Source organism: Hyposmocoma kahamanoa, unplaced genomic scaffold (genome assembly GCF_003589595.1).
Source record: "Hyposmocoma kahamanoa isolate Upper Pololo Valley unplaced genomic scaffold, ASM358959v1 102, whole genome shotgun sequence".
In the NCBI taxonomy this organism is placed as follows: Eukaryota; Metazoa; Arthropoda; class Insecta; order Lepidoptera; family Cosmopterigidae; genus Hyposmocoma; species Hyposmocoma kahamanoa.
In genome coordinates, this window is record NW_020653337.1 from 9046845 (window position 1) to 9061896 (window position 15052).

At 39.1% G+C, this 15052-nt stretch overlaps 2 protein-coding genes across 3 annotated transcripts; both read left to right on the top strand.

Annotated features, from left to right (window-relative positions):
• Window positions 1–1302: 1302 nt before the first annotated feature.
• Window positions 1303–3017, top strand: LOC113233332. Its single transcript, XM_026468432.1, has 3 exons — window positions 1303–1686; window positions 1925–2153; window positions 2284–3017. The coding sequence occupies exons 1-3, from the start codon at window positions 1312–1314 to the stop codon at window positions 3015–3017; spliced, it is 1338 nt and encodes a 445-aa protein (XP_026324217.1). The 5' UTR covers window positions 1303–1311.
• Window positions 3018–5145: 2128 nt separating this feature from the next.
• Window positions 5146–15050, top strand: LOC113232864 (FAD-dependent oxidoreductase domain-containing protein 1-like). 2 transcript variants are annotated; one of them, XM_026467726.1, is made up of 6 exons: window positions 5146–5702; window positions 5788–6091; window positions 6194–6530; window positions 6661–6895; window positions 14317–14431; window positions 14911–15050. In XM_026467726.1, exons 1-6 carry the CDS (start codon window positions 5415–5417, stop codon window positions 15048–15050), a joined length of 1419 nt encoding a protein of 472 aa, XP_026323511.1. In that variant the 5' UTR covers window positions 5146–5414. The 2 variants fall into 2 exon arrangements, with proteins under 2 accessions (XP_026323511.1, XP_026323520.1); XM_026467735.1 differs by lacking the exons at window positions 14317–14431; window positions 14911–15050 and adding an exon at window positions 9032–9059.
• Window positions 15051–15052: the final 2 nt, after the last annotated feature.

Sequence of the window (15052 nt, forward strand, 5' to 3'; positions counted from 1 at the left end):
TGTATGGCTGCGAACGCACTATAGACACTGAAGATAATGTAAGTATTTTTATACCATTGTATATACGTAGGCGTCGCGTGCAATGAAATGTAAACGTTTGTTAATTTTCGAATATATATATATGTAATATATATAATAATATTAGATATATAATAATATTAGATATACATAATATTAGATATTCCAAAAACAAGTACCTACTTTGTGTTGTGTTCAAAAATATGTGGTAAGTAATCATGTCATGGATTTTTTTTAAAGTTTAATTTATTTCAGAAAAAAGTAAACAACCAGTGACAAATATACTTTCGGTGTTTTATAATATTTATCCATATCATTTTCGTAAAAATTATTACAAAACATTTGCTTTTTTTTAAATAACGTTTGTGATTTTATCATTATTATGTAACCACTTTTAAAACTATGGAATTTATTAGATTTTAGTCATTAGATTTTACTATTGAAATTGACACCAAATACAATTTATATATTTCACTACACGGATTTATATATTTCATAAACTGGATCGCGCACTTCGATATATCAATATTACAAACTTACACCTTATTGGGTTATGTTAAGGTTTATTTTAAATAAAAGTAAAAACCGAGCTATGCGAGATAGCTCGAAGTAGTGGTCTGTCCTTGTCTAACAAGTTGCTAAGGCTAAATAAAATAAAGTCCAAAAATGTAAACAAAGGTGATGCCGTTACAAAAAATATTCCACGAATTGTGGAACAGTGAAAACGGCTAAAAATTAATGCTAGATGTTTCATATTATTTATAAATTGTGTGCATGTACAAACAAAATATTATCGAATTATATTTTTTATTTAAAACACCATAATTAATAAGATAATCTCAAAAAACTGTTTCTTGTGGAAAGATTTTTTATCCTATTGGCAATGTTTCGGGGATGAACAACCTTTGGCTGTCCTTAATGTTTATTCGATTTTTTTTATGTATAAACACAAATACTTATAAGTAGAAGTGTGAATAATAAATTGGATAATTGTTATTAGTGTTAATATTATAATGAAATGAAAAATGAAAAGTCAGTATTCGATCGATAGCGATGGATAACGGGTCAAGGCGTCGGGGTGCATCCCCACCAGTGCATCACCGCATTTTTCTTCATTCGGTTTCTGACGGCCGGCTGTCGTTATCGAATGTGTCCCTTGCTGTGTATGCGTCATATTGTTGAGTTTTTTTTTATTGTTGAGTTTTCGTTTTGTGTTATTTTTTTTTTGTCAAGTTTTGGTTTTACTCTGTTGTTACGTTTGTGTTTGCTTGCGTTCGTGTAAACATAACTACAATGGAGGCAGAACCAGGTCCTTCAACAAAAAAAGACACTCTTTCACCGCCGAAAAAAAGACCACGCCTTGCAATGTCTGTAACCGAGAAGGTTATGGTAATGAATGTCTACAAGCATACATTTAATACCTGGCCACAAAATGAATATTGGTCTTTGTGCAACTGTGCCAACAAAACAGCTGAGATTCTGGGTATATCTAAAAAAACCGTCCGGAGAATAGTGATGGAAAATCAAGCTGGAGAAGAATTTAAATCGCCCGAAAAAAGTGGGCCGAAGACCGATATACTAAACAAACTTGATGAATTCACCTTTTCTGCCATTAGAAGAAAAGTACATGAATTTTTTTATAGAAACGAGAGCCCGACAATTAAAAAGGTCAGTATATTGTACCGGAATTATTAAAGATAATTATCTGAATACTAATTCAAAATAAATCAATAAGATTCTAAAGATTTGATAAGAGTTAAATTAACTGGTATTTATCATTAATACAAGCAATCTGTGCTAATATGGTTTGAAACGATTTGAAAAAAGGAATGCTGCTAAATTCAAGATTATTTTATCTCAGTCTATTCAGTATTAAGTTTTTTAATGTTTGTATGTGTATTTTTAGATAGTCCAAGCTGTAAACGACGATTCTGATATGCCTGATTTTTCATCCTATACTATGAGAAAAGTGCTGAAACATTTGAATTTCAAGTATGCTACCCGCACGCGCCGCAGTTGTTTGATTGACCGGCAAGACATCGTACTGTGGCGAAAACGATATTTAATGACGATCAAGCAATATTGCAATGAAGGGAGATTTATATATTATCAAGACGAAACTTGGATTAACGAAGGTAATTTTCATTCCCGTTTAGTCAATGACATTTATTATGATATGGAATAAAAAGAAAATTTTGATCGCCATTTTGTTTTTTAATGTTTCATAGATAATAATCAAGTAATTGATCATTGCTTTATTTGCAGGGCACGCGGTTAAGAAGACATGGGTTGATACGAAGATCAAATCGTCAAGAGAAGCCTTCCTCGAAGGGCTCACAACAGGGCTAAAAAATCCAGTAGGAAAGGGAAAGCGATTAATAATATCACACGTGGGCAGTGAAGAGGGTTTTGTAGACGGTGGTTTGCTGATTTTCGAATCAAAAAAGAAAACCGAAGATTACCACGATGAAATGAATTCCGAGCATTTCGAGGAGTGGTTAAGGGGTATTTTACCGAGATTGAAAGAGAACTCGGTCTTAGTTTTAGATAATGCCCCCTACCATTCTCGAAAGCTAGAACAGACCCCTTCTTCTGCCTGGCGGAAAAGCAATATTCAAGAATGGATGAAATCAAAGAATATTACATTCGAAGACAGCATGGTCAAAGCTGAACTATTAGAAATAGTCAATAAAGAAAAATCTAATTATCAACAATTAGCCGTGGAAAAGTTGGCTGCTGAACACGGTGTCACCATTCTGCGACTGCCCCCTTACCACTGCGAATTAAATCCCATCGAATTGGTTTGGGCGCAAGTAAAGGGGCACGTTGCTAGGAACAATAAGACCTTCAAAATGAACGAAGTGAGACAATTGTTCGAAGGTCTACAATTGGTGACACCACAGAGATGGAGTGATTGTGTTCAGCACATAATAAAAGAAGAGAACAAAATGATGCAGCTAGACCATCTTATCGATGACGTATCGGAAGATCAAGGTTAAATTTGCAAAAAAATAGGATCAGATGATGTAGGTACTCAATACTTTATTGCATATCATGTATTTTCATGTATAATAGTACCTATGCCACAGTTTTTGTCCTTTAATGTTAAAAAACTAATTTGAAAAAGTATAAAGCTTGTAGGTGGCGCAAAAGCTTCGACCCGTTATTTTTTCATTTCTAAAATCTTTCTTTGTATGTCAAATAGCGAGAACAATAGCAATTACAGATAACATTATACTAACATCTGTCCTGTCTTTGTACTCTCTTATAATACATTTTTGAATAATAGCGAACAAAAACTGATAAGCTTTTGTTTATACATGAAAATACGTTATTTGTTCCTAATTTGCCTGAGTAAAAACAAAAGTCAATATTTAACACTTTAGCCACTGATATAGAAAACATAGTTTATGTTACCAATATAAAGAATATTCTAAGAAGTTTCTTTTGCATAATTTTCCTTTTATTTTTTATATTTAATTAAGTGACCTTTCTCATTTCCTGGTATTTTTTTAATTGAAATTATTTTATGACACAAAATGTTTCTAAACAGTTTTGTAAATTGTTCAACCCAAAAGGGTAATAATCAATTATAGTTTATTAGTCACAATACAGTGGAACCTGTTAATAAACGAACGTGGAAAAAAAGGTTTATGGTCTATGAGATGTCACTTTGACAGCTGGTGTTATTTGTTTACATTTTTGGACTTCGACTATATCTCAGAGTTTAGTGTATTAAATTTTTTAATTTTGGCTAAATAAAATTAGCTTAAAGGTAGTATGATTTTACTGTAATAATACAAACAAATTATATCAACTATGAAACCTTCTATTATGAAGTAGCATATCAAATAAGTATACTACAGTCAATTCGGGTAACTTTGAATCGTGGTGTAATTTTGAACGTAGTTGCGTAAAAGATTTAAAAATTTATTTTATGTATGACAATCTTTTATTTTTAGTATTGAAACTGTGTAAATCGGAACAAAATTGTTAAACGAAAGATATGAAAGAAAAAAGTAATGTTAAATTGTATTTTTTTAAACTTTCGCGGTTTTTTCTTGGCGAAAGTAGTTTGGTGTGATTTGTTGCTCAGTTTTAGAATCGGAATTAAATATATAAATCTGAATATTGACTGGTAAGTTTTGGTTTCCACACTTAAGTAGAGGTTTATATATCACTTATTTAAAGAATAATTTAATTTGGTTTTGTATTTACGCGTAAAACGAATTAGATTTTGACGACGTTACCGAACAGAGAAATTTGGGTAACTTTGAATGTGTTTGACTGTGTTTTTAGAGAAGAGGGTAGTCTGTTTCCAGGGAGAGTTCTAAAAGTTACTCCTTAGGAAATTACTGCCTCAGTGCTCCAAAAAAGCTTTTTAGGAGGTTGGTCTTGGCCCTCTAACGTTGAGACATGTCAAGTTAATAAAGCCGATATTGTGAATATTATAAAAGAGCAACAGCTATCTAGAAAAGGCGGCCGTATTTATATTGATGACCACATTTTATTCAAGGAGTGGAGTGAATAGATTTTTGTTATGTATTTACTTTGCCTAAAATAATTGTTATAGGTGATTCATTTTGATCTCGTTTGATAGCTAAATAAGCGTAGATTACCTTAGGGTCGTATTCTAGAACTCTATTCAATGCTCAAGTCAGGATTGCACTGGCAACACAAGCTCTGGAAATACGACCCTAATGGCAGGGACTTGAGTATGATTTCGAGTGCTTTATGTTGATACTCACTTTATGGTCATACTCAAATCCTGACTTGAGCATTGAGTAGAGTTCTAGAATACGACCCTATGATAAGTAAGTTATTTTTACAAAAAACGAGTTATATTTTTATTATGACATAACATTATTATAATAACATTTTGTTCATTGGCGTTTAAAAGCGTTCAAAAACATAAGTTGTTTAACTTTTGTAGTTGTTATTCGTTGAAATGGAAAAAACTGCTTATTTTTTAACTTTACGTACGTTTAAAAATTGTGCTTATAAAAGTGCTTACCTTTTCACCTTAACGCTTAAAAAGTCGTTTAGAAAAACGTTTAAAGCCACACATATCCAGGCCGTGCCCGGGACGTGGACGGGGCGTGTTAATTTGTATGAACTGCGGGCCCGTCCCGGACATGGCGAAAAGCGTGCTTATGCGCTTATTTTGAAAAGCAGACTTTATTAAGTGCTTTTCGTTTAAACGCCCACCTCTAAACACACATGACATTGACAGTCTGTTGTGTGCATTAACCATTGACGGCTGTTATTGTGAAAAGGATCGCAAAGTTAAAATAATTTGAAAGTATTGTTACAAATTAGCAATTAATTACAATTTAACGTACTTGATAGTGTGGAATGCTAATTAATAGTTACATGCAGTAATAAAATTTATTACTATGATTACTTCACTAAAAACATGGGAGAGGTTATACCGGGTCGCAAAATTTCCATTTAGGTGTCGCAGTTATTCAAAAGACACTAAAAATCCTTTTACAAGGACGTGGGGGGTACTTTCGAAAGAGGTGCCGGAGTTTCTTGGCATAAACAAGAAAGAAGTAGTATTTCCCGAGCATGCAGATATTGTTATTATTGGTGGAGGCTTCATAGGCACTGCTGTTGCATACTGGCTCAAAGTGAAAGCCGGCGAAGGCTTGGCAGTAGTAGTGTTAGAAAATGATCCAATGGTAAGTTGCCTGAAGCAAGTGCTTCAAAATATTATGTTTGAAATATTTTTGTAAATATATTTTTCAGTTATTTTTTTATTTTCAGTTCAAGTCGGCACAGAAAAATCTATCACTAGGAACGATAACGCAACACTTTGCACTGCCTGAAAATATACTGCTTGCTCAATATGGAGCAGAGTTTTTACGGAACTTCTCCCAACATTTAAATAAAAAAGTAGACTTGCAATATTGCCCACATGGGCATTTGGTCTTAGCAAGTGAGCAGTACGCAGAGAGATTAGAACACAATATACAAATTCAGAGAGAGTATGGAGTAAAAAATGAACTACTCACAGTTGAGGACATAAAGATGCGATTCCCATATTTAAATACCGAAGATATTAGCATAGGTAAAACAGCCTCCACCTTTATAGTATTATATTTATTTATCCTATGTTTAATTTTAGAAACTTTACGTAACTTTAAGTCTGTACATATATTCTTGTTTCTAGGTTGCATTGGTAGAGAATGTGAAGGCACTTTCAACGCTTGGATGTTATTGAAGAGTTTAATTAAAAAATCTGTAGATCTAGGAGCAATTTATATAAATGCAGAAGTCATTGGTTTTGAATTAGAACTACAGAGAGATCTCTTAGTGGAGGGTGTAAAGCCTGGAACTTTCAAGAGAATAAAAAGGGTATTGTACAAAACACCAGATAATGAAGAATATGGTATTAAATTTGCTGGTTGTGTATTAGCAGCTGGTGACAAATGTGGAGAAATTGCAAGACTAGCAAAAATTGGAACTGGTGAAGGGTTACTTGGCATACCTTTGCCAATAGAGGGAAGGTAAAGAACTATATTGGATTGTGTCACATATCTAGAGATGTTCAAGATCTGACCATTTATTTTATGACAAAAATGGCTACCAGTAAATTAATTACTGTAACATATTCAGTGATACAATTACATTTTACAGAGAGGAAAAAGTCTATTCATTAGAAGATAATGGAACAATGTCCAGTCTAAGCACTCCCATGATATCTGATACCAGTGGTCTATGGCTACAGAAGAATGGCCTGCAAGACAAACTTCTCTGTGGCCACATTCCTTTGCTAACAGCTGATGTTAAAGAGTCTGATGGTGATGAATACTATGAGAAAATTGTGAAGCCTGCACTAATCAACAGAGTACCTAATTTTAAAGATACTAAGGTAATAAAAACAATTAATGGTGTTAAAAGCAGTGGTAGGATGGTATGAGGATGGTTGCTTCTCAATTGAGAGGTTTACGGTTCAAATAAGGGTCTAAACCCTCACTGTATGGGAGACCTGTGCCCATGTGTTACGGTACATGTAATAAGTTACCAATAAATGATGAAGGCAATGCATTTAATTAACTTTATAATCACTAAACAGTTATTGCCAAATGTACAAAATCATAAATAATCCTCATACACTCCACAAAAGTGACCAGAGATTGAATTTGCTGCTGGTTGTTGTTTGTCTTTTTTTTTTGGCTGAGTCTTGTTTGACCCTTTACTTACTAATTGCATTGAGTCAATGATTATTCATTGACTCAATGCAATTAGTTATTTCACTGCTGTAGCGTATGATTTTGGTACTAAATGATACTTAAATCAGTACTTATCTTACACAAGATCAATACCTGTAGTTTGCGAAAATGATACTTAAATCAGTACTTATCTTACACAAGATCAATACGTGTAGTTTGCGAAAATATTCAATTCCATATTGTTTTTAGCAAACTGTGATATTAATTTTTGTTTTCTCTGGAAGGTTACTTCCAGTGAAAACAATTCCAGTATGTTTGCTATGAAAACTTCTAGAGAAAACAATAATCAAAATCCCTTTTATAGAAAAAAATATACATGATTTTTATATCTGTATATGAATGCTATTTACGTTTCAAACTTTTTTTGTTACAGCTTTAATATTTAGTAATAAAAAACCATTTACAAAAATGTTTTTGATAGCGTGCTCGTCAATGCTGCAAAGTGAAATACGCTGCTTCGAGGTCGATCTCAGAGTATTGAAATTTATACCTGTAAAACTTTAATAATGTTAAAAACACTTTAATGACGGAAATATTAAAGTTGTGACAGGAATTTTATTGCTATATGTCAGGCTATGATAAAAAAAACTAGCACGGCGCTTGAGAGGCGAACGGGGGTCTCTGCCATCTTTTTTGGTACGAAACGCGGGAGGCGAGGAAATGGTGGTGTACGGCCAGCGCCGACACAGGCCGAGGGCGGCAAAATTTTGCTCGCTTTGAGAGCGGGTTATTACGGCGTTATATCCTCCCCCTACAACCCAGATAAAGCGGCCCGTACATGGGTAGTTACATTTTACTCGGCCTACCGCGCCTGCGCTTCTCGTGTAGCGGCAGTAGTACGTCACCTACGAATGGGGTCAGCTGTGAAACGTGATATTTTTTTCTAATAACCTTCTTTCGCCTTTTCAATCCGAGTTTCGCCCGGGACATGATACGACAACCTTACTTACTTAAAGTTATTGAAGACATCAGGTTGGACATGGAGAAGCAGCTGGTCACTGCCATCGTACTTGTCGACTTCTCCAACGCCTTTAACATGGTAGACCACGACATTCTACTTGCCATCCTGAAGTCTCTTAACTTCTCACCGTTATCAGTGAACTGGTTCTCGCCCTACCTTCGTGAGTGCTAGTAAGCATATCACGTGGGACCGAAAGTTTCCGACTGGCATGATTTAACGGCTGGTGTTCCGCAGAGTGGAAATCTGTCACCACTTTTGTTCTCCCTTAATTTTCTTTCTTTCTCATTTAACTGCTCTTACTATTTTTATGCCGATGACTTGCAGATTTACGCGCAGGCTTCTGCTGAGGACGTCAATTCGGCGATTTCTCAGATTACCCGCGAGCTACGATGCGTTAGTCTACGGTCAACTAATTTTGGGATATCTGTCAATCCATTGAAATGTCAAGCTATTGTCTTAGGTGGATCCAAACAGATATCCAAGATTGACTATAGTTCACTCCGTCATATAGTATATGAGAACTCGTCTGTTCCTTTCAACTTTAGTGTTAATAACTTTGGCCTCTACATTGATTTCCCACTAAGTTGGACCTCACAGGTATCCGATTACGTTTTCTCAACCGCTTTCGGAACATTCTTCCTATTAGTACTAAAATCTTACTTGTCACCTCCCTTATATTCCCACTCATTGATTACGCTGATGTCCATTACCCTGATCTTAATGAAGATCTATTAGGTAGGCTTGACCGCCTTCTCAATAATGCTATCCGTTTCATCTTCTGCCTTCGCAAATTTGATCATGTTTCCTCTTTCAGGGCTCAACTTAAATGGCTCCCTATCCGTCTACGCAGGCAGAAGAGACTACTCTGCACGTTGCACTCCATTCTTTTCAATCCTTACTATCCAGAATACTTGAAATGTAAATTTCAGTATCTGTGTGATTCTCATGGGTCATGAGAATCACACAGATATCTTCTTCGATCCATTGACTCTCTTGTACTCTCTATACGCCTTTTTCAATCTGGCTTCATGTCTGATTCCTTCACTCTCCACTCAACACGTCTCTGGAATGCTCTCCCAGAGTCCATCAGAAGATCTCCTGGTTTATCCTCTTTCAAAAAGAATGTCCATGAGCATCTTTTAAATTGTTTGTCACAGCGATAATCATCATCATCATCTTCTTCTGTTATTGTATGTACTAGTTATAAATATATGTATTATGTATACATATAATATGTATATGTTAGGTTTGTTTGTTATATATTGGATTATATATTTGTGTTATTATTAAATTATTAATTTAATATTTTGTTTAATTCGCCGCATTCGTATAACTGCCCCCGTAGCCGAACGGATACCATGCCGGACTGCCACGCAGAGGTCCCAGGTTCGATTCCCGGGCCGGGAGAAATAGTTGTATGGCCTACAATTATTTCTCTCGTGAGTTTGGGTGTAATTTGTGGTTGTCTATGTGTGTCCATGGCACCCGCGACACAGGGTTTCCCTAGTGCGGGGCTATGTTGAGTGTGTGCGTTATTTATTTATTTATTATGCGTTATTTATTCGTGAATTTCGTTTTCCTCAAAGGTTGACTGGTAGAGAATGCTTTTAGCATTAAGTTCGCCTTTTGTACCATTCTGTGTTGTGGTCAATAAATTAAATATAAAGTTAAGTTAAATAAATATTTGCCTAAAAGTTCACCACTACTAGTTATCTCAAGATTATATGTTGTTGCGCTAGTAACTTCTCGAATCCTATACGGTCCATCGCGCTTGGGAATGTGAACTTAGGTGTCCGACCTTTGCCAGCGTCATTTGGCCCTTGAGTTTTTAGTAGCACTAGGGTCTCCCAGAGCGTAGTCTGGGTCATGTCGTCGTGTTTCGTCAACATAACGTTTTTGGGTTGCCTGGACCTTCTCGTGTACATCTAGGGCTTCCAGGAGTGTCGTGAAGAGAAGAGTTTTTGTAAATATGTTGTAATGCTGGTCACTACATTGTCGCTATCGATGATGGTTCTCATATCTATCAAAACATCAGCTGGGGCGCGTATCTCGCGTTCGAACATTAAGTAAGCTGGTGAATGACCAGTGCTATTGGTGATTGCAGAATTCATGGCGAAGAGGATGGCTGTCGGATGAGTGTCCCACGAAGTGTGGTCTTGTTTTACAAGGATAGCCAGATGCGGGTTCAGGTCTCGATTTTTTCTCAACTAGGTTGGCTTCCGGATGGTACCTCGGAGTGAGAGTTATTCCAAACGTATGACACACCTGTTGCATCACTTCACTTATGAATTGCACACCGCTGTCGCTGAGAACACGCCTGGGCACTCCATACCTCAGGAAAATTTCAGCGATTAACGTTTTAGCGCAGTCAACGCTGGTGGCACTTTGCTGAGCGAATAATTCGACCCAACGTGTACATATATATCTTCTACTATTAATATCTATTTGTTTTTCCAGGTGTTTCTTGTAGTGGTCCGAAAAGATGCACGGCAACGACTTCGAAACGGCGGGTAGTTGCAGGTGTCTGGAACAGACCAACGGCTTTTCTGGTATCGACTTGTATCGTTGACAGGGTACACATTTCTTGAGATACTCGGCGATGTACTGGCGCATCCCTGGCCAGTAACATTATGTGCTCAACCGGTGTAGTGCCCTCTCGACTCCAAAATGTCCAGTAGTCGGAGCGTCATGGTACTCAGCCAGGACCTTCTCACGTTCGTGAGACGGAACAACGATACAGGCTGCTTCTTCGTCCTCATGTTCCGGTCCATACCTGTACAGAATCCCATCGGACATAGTGCAACCTCGGTCTGCCCAATTTCTCCCCCTAAATGGATCGTTGGCGGCTTCAAATTCCGGGATAATCTTCAGGAGCTCGGGATCTTTGAGCTGATTTTCTCGTACGTCATAAGGACTTCTCGATGGCAAATCAATTTCAGCGTAGAGAGGTCACACTTTGGTTCCTCTGAGCACGCAGCGGGCGGGAAAGCGTGTCGGCGATAGCGTTGGATCTGCCTGGCGTGTATTCGATCTTCAAGTTGCATTCCTACAGAGTTAGCGGCCATCTAGCTAGACGGTCACTGGGAGATTTGATACTCATGAGCTAGCGAAGAGGTTGGTGATCTGACTTGACTACAACTTTAGACCCTTCTATATAGCCACGGAACTTATTCACAACCTAGACTACAGCCAATGCTTCCCTTTCGGTTGTGGTGTAGTTTCTCTCGGCGCTGATTAGTAATCGGCTGGCATACTCTACCGGGCGCTCATCGTGCCTTTCCCCCTGCATCAATACGGCTCCTAGGCAGTAGCCACTGCTGTCTGTCCGCAGTATGAACGGTTTCGTTTCGTCGGCTTGATGCAAAATAGCTGGAGAGATCTCGAAAGCTTCCTGTTGTCTGGCAGCCCACATCCACGTACTGTCCTTTTTCAGCAGGTCTGTTAAAGGTCTGGCGACCTCGGCGTAGTTCGGTATGAAGCGCCGGAACCAGCTCGACGTCTGCAGGAAAGTTTTGAAATGTTTGGCGTTCTAGGATGCAGACATACTTGTAATGGCGGCAGCCTTCTTGGGATCGGCTTGGATTCCACCTGGAAGAATTATGTGGCCTAGAAACTTGACTGACTCACGCGCAAAGAAACTTTTCCTTGGTTTATTTATACGCAGGTTGAACAACTCCAGGCGGGTAAATACCGCGTCCAGGTCTTGCAGGTGTTTCTCAAATGTCTCCGAGAGAGTGATAATATCGTCCAGATAAGCCAGGAGTGAAACATCAGAAAGTGTCTTACCAGATTGGAAATCTATGAGTCTTTGGAAGGTGGCTCCGGAGTTTCTTAGTCCCATGGGATCCTTTTAAATTTGTAAGTGCCCAGTGGTGCAATTTTATCGATGTCCTCGGGTGCCACGCTCACCTGGAAGTAGCCAGATCTTAAATCGCAGGTGGTTATAAAATTAGTTAATTTAGCTGCATGAAGAACATCTTCTATCCCGGGTAGTGGGTAGCGGTCAGGTTCCGCACGGCATTGAGCTTGCAGTAGTCCACACATAAGCAGAATCCTCCATCCTTTTTTGCTACAAGTACAATGTCAGCTGTCCAAGGTGATTCGCATTCTTCAATTACATCAGCTTCAAGGAGCTTTTTCAGTTCTATTTCCAAAAATCGCCTTGTTTTGTGTCAATCTGTACGGTGGGGAAGCAATAGGCTGTTATCTCTCGCTCAGAGAGCGACAGAGAGGGTCCCGACTTATCCGACCATCAGTTCGGTTTTCGGGTAGGACGGTCAACGATTGACGCTATCATTCGCGTCAAGGCCTGTTCAGAAGAAGTGGTAAACCATGGCGGGGTAATGCTGGCGGTGTCTCTAGACATCGCTAACGCTTTCAATTTCTTGCCGTGGGGTTGCGTTGAGGGAGCACTGAAGTACCATGAGGTGCCTCCCTGCCTACGTGGGATCGTCGGGGCCTACTTGTCTGAGAGGTACATTTCATACCCTGGGCGGCGGGGCGGTTGTTGCAAATGGTAATGTCGTGCGGGGTCCCGCAGGGGTCGGTGCTAGAACCGCTCCTGTGGAACATCGGATTCGATTGGGTGTTACGGGGAGATCTTCCGGGCGCCAGCGTGATCTGTTACGCAGATGATGGTACGAGATGAGACCTTCGCGGACGCTGCCCGTCCTGCCACGGAGGCGGTGGCACAGGTTGTCGGTAGAATAGAGATATTAGGACTCCAGGTGGCGCTTAACAAGTCGGAGGCCATGTGCTTTCATGGCCCTCGGCGGGCGCCGCCACGGGGTTCTCATATCACTATCGGTGAGACTCGCATCGGAGAATTCGCATTCGCATTTTGAGAACTGGATGGACAAGGCGCATGGGTCCTTGACTTTCCGGCTGGTCCAGGTGCTTTCCGGGCATGGTTGCTTCGGAAAGTACCTGTGTCATAAAACCAGGAGGGAACCGACAACCGAATGTCACCACTGTGGCTGCTGTGAAGACACGGCACAGCACACGCTGCAGGTGTGCCCAGCCTGGGCCAATGAGCGCCGTGAACTTGTTGCCGCAGTGGTGTACAACCTGTCACTCCCTGCAATGATCAAATCAATGCTGGAAAGTGACAGGTCGTGGACGGAGGTAGTATCCTTCTGCGAACGCGTAATGTCGCAGAAGGAAGCTGCGGAGCGGGAGGCCACCACTCTTCTTCCAATCCGCCGCAGTAGAGCAGGGCGTCCGAGGAGGCACTGTCATGCCCTCCTTCAACCCCCGTAACAGGGATTTTGGCGGTGGATGCGGGGGCGTCCGCCGCCCGTAATGTATAGACCCCGAGGTGGCCCGCGCGGTGTTCCTAAGTGCCCCTGTAAGTGATGAATGGGGTGGTGTCTCTCCAGCTCCACCTCAACAGCACCATCGGGACCGCGGAAGAGTGCGAAAGCGTTCCCGTAGTCCCAGCAAAAGGTGCAGGGACGGAACACCGTGGGCTTTTAGTCGGTAGGAGTCCGACATGATGGGAAATCCTCATGGATATCTCTCTGCTGCGGGGGCAACAGAAAGTGTTGTGTTTATCGCCGACAGTATTTTGTCCAAGACTCTCGTCGTGGTCGGTGTTTTTCGACAGGCGTGGCATTATCCATACAGCAGTAAGCCGTGCAACGAAGAAAAAAAGGTCAATGAACTGAAAGCGTCGCTGAACTTTTGTCGAGGGCTCGAAAGCTTCTAGTTCTAGGGCGCCATTGTAATACTCCAATAATGTTAAAAACACTAATCACGGAAATATTGAAGTTCTTACACGAATTTTATTGCTACATGTCAGCTATGATAAAAACTAGCACGGTGCGTGTAACGCGAACGGCGGTCTCTGCTATCTTTTTTGGTACGAAACGTGGGAAGCGTGGAAGCGGTGGTGTACGGCTAGCACCGCCAGAAGTCGAGCGCGGCAAAATTTTGCTCGCTTCGAGTGCGGGTCATTACGGCGTTATGTACCTTATTTCGATTGAAATATTAGGAAAATATGTACATTACATAAATTTAATGTCCTCTGCCTTGCCGTGTGTCGGAGTTATTAATTAACTTTCTATTTTGTACATACTGTAAATAACTTATAATTTCCAGATAAGAAGTGTGGTGTGTGAAAAGTATGATTACAATACCTTTGATGATTCTGGAGTAGTGGGTCCACACCCATACCATAATAATCTCTACATTGCTGCTGGATTTGGAAGATTAGGTGAAATATACCATTTACTTTTCATGTTCAATTAAGTTGTTCTGGTACTCTTAGTACAGGGAATTCCCTAGTTTCAGACTAGATAATTGGCGTGGTTGTCTGGTACATTATTATTAAAATTCTGTCGCTGAATATCATATTCGTAAAATATCATGTTCGCAAAACATGATATTCTCAAGACATCACGTTCACAAAATATCATTTTCGCAAGATATCACATTCTCAAGATATTACGTTCTTAATACACCATAAATACACCTAAAATAAATATACTTAATACACCGAAAATGATATTTTGTGAACTGTCTTGGGAATATCATATTCAGTGAAAGAGGCATTATTAATTGCCATGTAAATGTTTTTTTTTTAATCAATTGTTGTGAACACAAATCTAAAATGTGCCTATTTATTTAGATTTCTATGATTGTGAATTTAAATTTCAAACTATCGTATTTAATAACTGAATTAATTATTTTCAGGGTGTGTCCATGCAGCTGGCATTGGAAGAGCCATTGCAGAATTAATTATAGACAGTAATTTCATGACTATCGATTTAACTAGATTAACATTTGATAGAATTTTAACAGGTAACCCAATGATAGAGTTTAATGTGTATTGAAT

Coding starts and splice junctions, on each gene's coding strand:
- LOC113232864 (XM_026467726.1), top strand. CDS start 5,415: ATGATTACTTCACTAAAAACATGGGAGAGGTTATACCGGGTCGCAAAA. Junction 6,092..6,193: donor TACCGAAGATATTAGCATAG/GTAAAACAGCCT, acceptor TCTTGTTTCTAG/GTTGCATTGGTAGAGAATGT. Junction 14,432..14,910: donor TGCTGGATTTGGAAGATTAG/GTGAAATATACC, acceptor AATTATTTTCAG/GGTGTGTCCATGCAGCTGGC.
- LOC113233332 (XM_026468432.1), top strand. CDS start 1,312: ATGGAGGCAGAACCAGGTCCTTCAACAAAAAAAGACACTCTTTCACCG. Junction 1,687..1,924: donor AGAGCCCGACAATTAAAAAG/GTCAGTATATTG, acceptor GTGTATTTTTAG/ATAGTCCAAGCTGTAAACGA. Junction 2,154..2,283: donor CGAAACTTGGATTAACGAAG/GTAATTTTCATT, acceptor CTTTATTTGCAG/GGCACGCGGTTAAGAAGACA.